We start from the raw sequence: 9,942 nt of genomic DNA on the forward strand, positions 1-9,942 counted from the left end.
TGTCTTTCCACAATTTTATCCCTCCTTTTAAATCACAGAGAAGTTTCTCTGTTCTTGAAGACACTTTCCCAGGTCAGTTTATGAGGAAACAATTTATATGCCTCGATTTAGTCTTTGAACACATTGCCTATCTCAGGGTTATTGAAACTTTGGGAGTTTGATTGATTTTTACTTTGTATTTCTTACTACATGGAGGGGTCTCTATGTTTTCATCTATGGGTTAATGGAGTAGCTATTTCATAGGAATTCTTGATCCATACTTATTCTATTTTTCTATCATTATTTATTTGGTCATAAATTAAATTAAGAAAAAATTGAATGAGTAGATTAGCAAATGAATATTTGTTTTCATACCAGAACAACTTAATCCCAAACAAGCAAACAAAAGAGATGCATATTTAGAACAGGGACAGAGGTTTTATCCATGCTGTCCTTGTAATTATTTTGTGTATTCTGAAGGCACAGGAGATGATCCATCCACATCGTCTTAAGCTGAATCGTAGTGGACAAATCCTTTCCACTTTCTGGAGCCCGGATTCTTCATTTGTATAATAAGAAAATTGAGGAGGTGGTTTCCAAGAGATTACTTCGTTGTGATTCTAAAATCTCTGCAAGCAAACTTGCTGAGGAAGATGATTTTAGTAGCAGTTTGTATTGCTGGAATGACTGAGACCTAGAGATGCCCAGAAAGAGGGCTGGAGGTTTAAAGTCAGTGCCAGGAAGACTAAGGAGAGGTATGACTGTCATCATTCAAGCCTCACCCTGTGGAACCACACCTTGGCCTGAGCCAATCTGCTCACAGAAGCAGGGAGGTCAGGAGGCAGGGCTAAGCATAAAAGGAAGAGCTGGGCCAGCTGCTGCTTACACTTGCTTCTGACACAACCGTGTTCACTAGCAACTACACAAACAGACACCATGCTGAGCGCTGAGGAGAAGGCTGCCGTCACCTCCCTATTTGCCAAGGTGAAAGTGGATGAAGTTGGTGGTGAGGCCCTGGGCAGGTAGGTATCCTGCTTACAAGACAGGTTTGCTGCTGCTGCTGCTAAGTCGCTTCAGTCGTGTCCGACTCTGTGCGACCCCATAGACAGCAGCCCACCAGGCTTCACCGTCCCTGGGATTCTCCAGGCAAGAACATTGGAGTGGGTTGCCATTTCCTTCTCCAATGCATGAAAGTGAAAAGTGAAAGTGAAGTCGCTCAGTCATGTCCCCATGGACTGCAGCGACCCCATGGACTGCAGCCTTCCAGGCTCCTCCATCCATGGGATTTTCCAGGCAAGAGTACCGGAGTGGGGTGCCATTGCCTTCTCCGACAAGACAGGTTTAAGGAGAGTGAAATGCACCTGGGCGTGTGAGGACAAAGCCATCCCTGAGATTCTGAAAGCTGCTGACTTCCTCTGACCTTGTGCTGTTTTCTCCCCCTAGGCTGCTGGTTGTCTACCCCTGGACTCAGAGGTTCTTTGAGTCCTTTGGGGACTTGTCCTCTGCCGATGCCATTTTGGGAAACCCTAAGGTGAAGGCCCATGGCAAGAAGGTGCTGGACTCCTTCTGTGAGGGCCTGAAGCAACTTGATGACCTCAAGGGTGCCTTTGCTTCGCTGAGTGAGCTGCACTGTGATAAGCTGCACGTGGATCCTGAGAACTTCAGGGTGAGTTTGTGGAATCCTCAATATTCTCTTTTTATGGTCAAGCTTGTGTCATGGGGAGAGGGCTGACTGGCAGGACGTAGTTTAGAATGGAGAAGATGTATTCTGGTTAAAGTGCTAAGGACTCCTCAGAACCATTTAGATTCTTTTAACCTCTTTGCTCACAATAATCATTTCTTCTGATTCATTCTTGTTCTCTGTTGTCTGCAATGTCTTCTCTTTTTAATTATACTCTTTGAGTGTTCAATTTGAAAAAAAGATTTCTTCATCTACTTTAAACATAATATCTAATATTTTCCCCTTATCTGTTCCTTTCAAGGGATAAAATGTTGTATTGCTTTTCAAAGTGATTCAAAATAATAAAAATGATAACAAGTTCTGGATTAAGATAGAAAGAGAGAAACATTTCTAAATATAAATTCAGCCTGCTATGGGTAGCTTCACATCAGCAGTAGCATCTATACTTCAGTCATCTTTGTGCTAATACCCTAGGGGCACAGCTTGGGATGAATCTGAAGTACTCTGAATCTAACCTGGGCACCTGCACTAACCCTGCCCTTGCTTAATGTCTTTTCCACACAGCTCCTGGGCAACGTGCTGGTGGTTGTGCTGGCTCGCCGCTTTGGCAGTGAATTCTCCCCGGAGCTGCAGGCTAGCTTTCAGAAGGTGGTGACTGGTGTGGCCAATGCCCTGGCCCACAGATATCACTAAGCTCCCCTTCCTGATTTTCAGGAAAGGTCTTTTCATCCTCAGAGCCCAAAAACTGAATATGGAAAAATTATGAAGCGTTTTGTGCATCTTGCCTCTGCCTAATAAAGACATTTATTTTCATTGCACTGGTGTATTTAAATTATTTCACTGTCTCTTACTCAGATGGGCACATGGGAGGGCAAAGCACTGAAGACATAAAGAAATGAAGGCCTAAGTTGAGACTTTGAGAAAATACATCAGTATCTTGGACCCCATGACAGGAGTGGTTGTAAACAGCTGATGTTATTGGAAAACAGGCTCGGCTCCTTACTCTTACTTTCCTTTAAAGAATTCAAGTTGCAGCTTAATTTGTGAGTTAGATCATTGCTAAGTTTTATTAAAATAAATTATGTTATTTAGCCTTTTTTGTAAATGACTTCTCTCTCTTTAATTGTCCAGAACCTCACTTAAATCCATTAGGTTCTTCTGCCTAAGGACACCACTGTTTAAAATTTTCTTTAGGCACTTTACTGTTCCATTGCTCTTTCTCCCCTGACTTCTTTTTATCCTTGTTTTCTCTGCCATCTTACAAAGATCTGCCTGAAGGACCGAACCTTCTGTCCTGGATTCTGGAAATGACATATGAATTTTGAGTAATCCTTGTTCCCTCTTGCATCCTAATTCTGAATCTCAGTTCAGTTCACTTCAGTGGCTCAGTTGTGTGTGATTCTTTGCGATCCCAGGGACTTCAGGGGGAGGTAGTTTTGCTCTCACTTTGCTTGTACTATAATATTGTGATAAATATTAGATTGATGAGAATGTAAAAAGGGACTTTTGTGGCTTGATAGTCACTCCTGTCTTGCAATCCTTTCATGGGATTCCACTAAACAGAATTCCATTCTCCCCAGGATGCTTTAGCATCTACACACGGAAGTGACTAGAGGTCTGCCCTCTTTATCCAGTCTCTGGTGGCTTCTCTGCCTTTGTAGTCATTAGCATAGCGTTACCAGAAGCAACATATGCCAATTTAATCCTCTCCTTCAATAACCGCTTATCCGGATACTTGATTCTGGAAATGATGTATGAATTTTTAGTAATCCTTGTTTCCTCTTGCATCCTAATTCTGAATCTCTGTTCAGTTCAGTCCAGTGGCTCAGTTGTGTACAATTCTTTGCAACCCCATGGACTGCAGCATGCCAGGCTTCCCTGTCCATCACCAACTCCTGGAGCTTGCTCAAATTCATGCCCATTGAGTTGGTGATGCCATTCAACCATCTCATCCTCTGTCATCCCCTTCTCTTGCCTTCAATCTTTCCCAGCATCGGGGTCTTTTCCAATGAGTCAGTTCTTCACATCACGTGTCCAAAGTATTGAAGCTTCAGCTTCGGTATCAGTCCTTCCAATGAATATTCAGGACTAATATCCTTCAGGTTTGATTGGTTTGATCTCCTTGCAGTCCAAGGGACTCTCAGGAGTCTTCTCCAACATCACAGTTCAAAAGCATCAATTCTTCAGCGGTCACCTTTCTTCATTGTCCAACTCTCACATCCACACATGACTACTGGAAAAACCATAGCCTTGACTAGATGGACATTTGTTGATAAAGTAGTGTCTCTGCTTTTTAATATGCTGTCTAGATTTGTGATAGCTTTTCTTCCAAGAAGCAAGCATCTTTGAATTTCATGGCTGTAGTCACCATCTTCAGTGACTTTGGAGCCCCCCAAAATAAAGTGTCTCACTGTTTCCATTGCTTCCCCATATATTTGCCATCAGATGATGGTACCAGATGCCATGGTCTTAGTTTTTTGAATGCTGACTTTTACGCCAGCTCTTTCACTCTCCTCTTTCACTTTCACCAAGAGGCTCTTTAGCTCCTCTTTGCTTTCTTCCATAAGGGGGGTGACACCTGCATATCTGAGCTTATTGATATTTCTCCAGGCAATCATGATTCCAGCTTGTGCTTCATCCAGCCTGACATTTTGCATAATGTACTTGGCATAGAAGTTAAATAAGCAGGGTGACAATACACAGCCTTGACGCATTCCTTTCCCTATTCTGAATCTAGTTGGGGAGGTTCTGAAAGTAACGCATCTAACAAGTGACTATCTAATAACACATCTAATAAATGAATATACAAGGCTTTTATGAGATCTGAGGATGAAGCCCTTGGTATGAAATGGTGGTAAAGATAAGTAGTATAGACAATTGTCCAGAAGACAAGAAGACAAAAGTCAGAAAAGAAAAGGAGGTCAAGTCACTGATGAATAATGTGTTTGTGTATTCTGAGAATTTCAGGTAAACAGGAAAGATAACTGAAGCAAAACTGCCTGAGATAGAATAGAATAGATTATAAATTTTGGTGAACACAGTGGAGCGTATTCTTAAAGTTAAAAATTCACAGACAGGAGGATACAATTCAGCCATTACTCACAAGATGTTTGCACAGCCAATTGACAAGTAAAGTAAGATAGTTTAACAGTTTAGAACATCATTTTGAAATCAGACAGCAAGGATTGAAAAAACATTACTACTTATTAGCTCTGACCTTGTGAAAAATCTGCTGTCAATTTGGTATATAAATATGTCGTCTTTAAGATTTGCAGGAAAATGAAAAAAAATAAAAGTCTCAACACAATTCCATACTTTGACCTTTAACAAAAGTTAATGTCAGGTGAGAATTTACAAAGAGTAAGTTGACTCATTTAACATCTCTTCCTAAATGCAAAAGATCTCAGGCCGGGGTGGCAATATTGAAGAGTAGGGAATTTGGGGGCCTTTTTTTTTTTTTTTTTAATGGATCTTAACAACAGGCAACCATGCTAGCAGCGTCTATGTCTAGAAGAAAGTTGAATTACTATGTACGTCTGGAATCAACAAATTAAAAGTCTCTTATTTTTAAGACAAATGTTTTAGGGGGTCTAATCAGAGATGAAAATGTGATGGTAGGAAGCAGCTTGAGAACAGTCCAGTTGAAATAACACAGGGCACAAAAAAGAGACAAAGATATCAAATAATATAAAAATGTTAATCAGTTGGCTGATGCATAGATCATCAAATGCCCTCTTATATTTTGCTGTTGCTGAGTATTTTCAAGGACGGCTAACAAGAGCATGGATGCTCATTTATGTTAAGTCTAATGAGATCATACAAATCCTGATGGGAACTTCTCAAACACCCAGATGACCACCCTGCAACATAAATTTTTATTATGCTGTCTAAGAAATGGATAGTCATTTTTCAATACTCATTCATTATAAGAATATTATTTATAGATACCTTATATAATACATAGTAAGTAAAATAATATGCTGTGCTTAGTCACTCAGTCATGTCTGAATCTTTGTCCCCATGGACTGTGGCACCTCTGTCCATGGCGATTCTCCAGGCAAGAATACTGGAGTGGCTTGCCATGTCCTTCTGCAGGGGATCTTCCCAACCCAGGAATGGAACCGAGTCTCCTGGATAAAGGTGGATTCTTTACCAGTGGAACTACCATAAATATATGTAAATATACATATAGGTATGTAAACATACATATGTATAGATATGTAAACATACATAAAGATAGTACATAATAAAGGGGAACATTCAAGAAATGAATAGTTATAGTCATTCACATAAACTGTGATTTTAAGACTATTCTAGATTTGTGGCAAATAAGCTGTCTCTGATGCAAATGTATTTACAACCCCTGAACATCTAGTTCTCTAGACTAGGCTTATAAAGGGTTCTTATCTTTTCAGTCTTTTCAAAACTCTTAAATACTTGACCTGACCTATATTTACTCAATTCACAACAAATCTGCCTTATGCATTTTATTCATCTTTGAGGCTTCCCTGGTGGCTCAGATGGCAAAGAATCTGCCTGCAAAGTGGGAGACCTGGGTTCGATCCCTGGAAAAGACGTGGGAAGAGCCCCTGGAGTTGAGCATGGAAATCCTGTACAATATTCTTGCCTGGAGAATCCCCATGGACAGAGAAGCCTGGAGGGCTATAGTCCATGGGGGTCACAAAGAGTTTGACAGGACTGACCTACTAAGCACATTATGCATCTTTGAAGAAAGGGAAAATTTCACAGCCTGCTCTGCCCCCTGCTGGCATCATGAGAAGAATCATCTATTTAAGAGTGACACTATCATGAATTTTTCGAGGCAGGTCCAGTGTGGGTGCCATTGAATAATTATGCTGAAGTACGAACAAAAATCTGGGTTGTCCTGGAATACAGAGTTGTTCTTATTCAATGTAATTATAAAGATACTGAATTTTAGACTTAACACTCTCCCTCTGTGCCTTTGGCTTTCCAGGTGGCGCAAGTGGTAAAGAATCCTTCTGCCAAGGCAGGAGATGCAAGGACCTAGGTTCCATCTCTGGGTTGGGAAGATCCCCTGGGGTAGGAAATGGCAACCCACTTAAATATTCTGGCCTGGAAAATCCCATCGACAGAGGAGCCTGGCAGGCTACAGTCCATGGGGTTGCAAAAAGTCAGATACAACTGAGCGACTAACACTTCTTATGCCTTTAGGTTAATCAAGGATTGTTGGTCATTACCTATTCCAAAAAAGTCATGAAGTAATCACATAGGGAATCATTTCCAAAGGACAGAAAAAAAGTACCATAGGTGTCTGAACACATAAGTCAGTTTAAACTGTAGAATATAAGAAAAGACTGCCCTGAAAAAAGGTTTCTGTTTAATCAGTCCCAGATATGCTTCCAAATCAGCATTCCAGACAAAGTGCTCAGAGGAAGACCATGATCCTATCGTTACATTGGATGGAAACTCACCTATGCTTGTCCTCTCCAGTTGTTTATTTTATGTCAGACAGTATTCTGGTTCCCAAAATTCAGAAAGAAGTATTCTGCACCCTGACTTTGTGATGGTAACATAACACAGCATGATGTTTGGGGAAATAATGGGTCTCTTTTTTTCTTCTTGGTACAGGTAAAGCATCTGACATCTCTGAATACTTTCCCCGTGGAATCTTCATTTATCATTCTCATTAACACTGTACTTTCCTGGCTACCATACTACATCTTAAACAGAATTAAAAAAAAAAATTCCAACATTTATTACTCTTCTGTTGCTGTAATGTTGATATTCTCTTTGGAAGTACCATTAACATTCATGGCTTCTCTGAAGAAGCTTGAAGAAGAGTATGTTCTTTCAGTGCAGGCCTACATTCACAGAATAGTTGCATCTTTTGGCATCAATCCCAGATCAGATCAGATCAGATCAGTCGCTCAGTCATGTCCGACTCTTTGCGACCCCATGAATCGCAGCACGCCAGGCCTCCCTGTCCATCACCAACTCCCGGAGTTCACCCAGACTCACATCCATCCAGTCAGTGATGCCACCCAGCCATCTCATCCTCTGTCATTCCCTTCTCCTCCTGCCCCCAATCCCTCCCAGCATCAGGGTCTTTTCCAATGAGTCAAATCTTTGCATGAGGTGGCCAAAGTACTGGAGTTTCAGCTTTAGCATCATTCCTTCCAAAGAAATCCCAGGGCTGATCTCCTTCAGAATGGACTGGTTGGATCTCCTTGCAGTCCAAGGGACTCGCAAGAATCTTCTCCAACACCACAGTTCAAAAGCATCAATTCTTCAGCACTCAGCCTTCTTCACAGTCTAACTCTCACATCCATACATGACCACAGGAAAAAACATAGCCGTGACTAGACGAACCTTTGTTGGCAAAGTAATGTCTCTGCTTTTCAATATGCTATCTAGGTTGGTCATAACTTTCCTTCCAAGGAGTAAGCATCTTTTAATTTCATGGCTGCAGTCACCATCTGTAGTGATTTTGGAGCCCAGAAAAATAAAGTCTGCCACTGTTTCCACTGTTTCCCCATCTATTTCCCATGAAGTGATGGGACCGGATGCCATGATCTTCATTTTCTGATAAGCCAACTTTTTCACTCTCCACTTTCACTTTCATCAAGAGGCTTTTGAGTTCCTCTTCACTTTCTGCTATAAGAGTGGTGTCATCTGCATATCTGAGGTTATTGATATTTCTCCCAGCAATCTTGATTCCAGCCTGTGTTTCTTCCAGTCCAGCGTTTCTCATGATGTACTCTGCACAGAAGTTAAATAAACAGGGTGACAATATACAGCCTTGACAAACTCCTTTTCCTATGTGGAACCAGTCTGTTGTTCCATGTCCAGTTCTAACTGTTGCTTCCTGACCTGCATACACATTTCTCAAGAGGCAGATCAGGTGGTGTGGTATTCCCATCTCTTTCAGAATTTTCCACAGTTGATTGTGATCCACACAGTCAAAGGTTTTGGCATAGTCAATAAAGCAGAAATAGATGCTTTTCTGGAACTCTCTTGCTTTTCCCATGATCCCACAGATGTTGGCAATTTGATCTCTGGTTCCTCTGCCTTTTCTAAAACCAGCTTGAACATCAGGAAGTTCACGGTTCACATATTGCTGAAGCCTGGCTTGGAGAATTTTGAGCATTCCTTTACTAGCGTGTGAGATGAGTGCAATTGTGCGGTAGTTTGAGCATTCTTTGGCATTGCCTTTCTTTGGAATTGGAATGAAAACTGACATTTTCCAGTCCTGTGGCCACTGTGAGTTTTCCACATTTGCTGGCATATTGAGTGCAGCACTTTCACAGCATCATTTTCAGGATTTGGAATAGCTCAACTGGAACCCCATCACCTCCACTAGCTTTGTTCATAGTGATGCTTTCTAAGGCCCACTTGACTTCACATTCCAGGATGTCTGGCTCTAGGTCAGTGATCACACCATCGTGATTATCTGGGTCGTGAAGATCTTTTTTGTACAGTTCTTCTGTGTATTCTTGCCATCTCTTCTTAATATCTTCTGCTTCTGTTAGGTCCATACCATTTCTGTCCTTTATCGAGCCCATCTTTGCATGAAATATTCTGTTGGTATCTCTGATTTTCTTGAAGAGATCCCTAGTCTTTCCCATTCTGTTGTTTTCCTCTATTTCTTTGCATTGATCGCTGAAGAAGGCTTTCTTATGTCTTCTTGCTATTCTTTGGAACTCTGCATTCAGATGTTTATATCTTTCCTTTTCTCCTTTGCTTTTTGCTTCTTTTCTTTCCACAGCTCTTTGTAAGGCCTCCTCAGACAGCCATTTTGCTTTTTTGCATTTCTTTTCCATGGGGATGGTCTTGATCCCTGTCTCCTGTACAATGTCACGAACCTCATTCCATAGTTCATCAGGCACTCTATCTATCAGATCTAGGCCCTTAAATCTATTTCTCACTTCCACTGTATAATCATAAGGGATTTGATTTAGGTCATACCTGAACGGTCTAGTGGTTTTCCCTACTTTCTTCAATTTCAGTCCCAGGGTCGAGCCTATATGTCTGGATCGCACTGGGCACAATAGGAATCATACTCAAATTTTGTATTTTATGACCAAGATCAGCAAGAATTTCTAGGATGGCATCTGTTTTATATATCATATAAATCTTACATATGATGACCCAAGATTTAAAATGTGTGGCCAACAGGGATCAGATATGAGTACCTTAAGATATGAATGCTTAGGTCTCATGGCCACTATTTGCAAACTTGTCTTGTTCTTAATACCTCTGTAAGGTGCAGCTCTTATTTCATAGATAAAATTCATTAATAA

The 9,942-nt window shown here is 41.1% G+C and overlaps 1 protein-coding gene across 1 annotated transcript; it reads left to right on the top strand.

The window, feature by feature from the left end:
* Nucleotides 1–262: 262 nt before the first annotated feature.
* LOC147358001 (hemoglobin fetal subunit beta) lies at nucleotides 263–2,478 on the top strand. Its single transcript, XM_086338435.1, has 3 exons — nucleotides 263–1,001; nucleotides 1,423–1,645; nucleotides 2,225–2,478. Exons 1-3 carry the CDS (start codon nucleotides 916–918, stop codon nucleotides 2,351–2,353), a joined length of 438 nt encoding a protein of 145 aa, XP_086194561.1. The 5' UTR covers nucleotides 263–915; the 3' UTR covers nucleotides 2,354–2,478.
* The last annotated feature ends 7,464 nt before the right edge of the window (nucleotides 2,479–9,942 follow it).

The sequence above is a fragment of the Bos grunniens genome, chromosome 15 (genome assembly GCF_055505025.1).
Source record: "Bos grunniens cultivar Pamir isolate PY7600 chromosome 15, Bosgru_T2T1.0, whole genome shotgun sequence".
In the NCBI taxonomy this organism is placed as follows: Eukaryota; Metazoa; Chordata; class Mammalia; order Artiodactyla; family Bovidae; genus Bos; species Bos grunniens.

Bases quoted from the DNA above. Each gene is read 5' to 3' on its own strand.
- LOC147358001 (XM_086338435.1), top strand. From the start codon at position 916: ATGCTGAGCGCTGAGGAGAAGGCTGCCGTCACCTCCCTATTTGCCAAG. The intron at 1,002-1,422 runs GTAGGTATCCTG...TTCTCCCCCTAG, and splicing joins GGTGGTGAGGCCCTGGGCAG to GCTGCTGGTTGTCTACCCCT. The intron at 1,646-2,224 runs GTGAGTTTGTGG...TTTTCCACACAG, and splicing joins TGGATCCTGAGAACTTCAGG to CTCCTGGGCAACGTGCTGGT.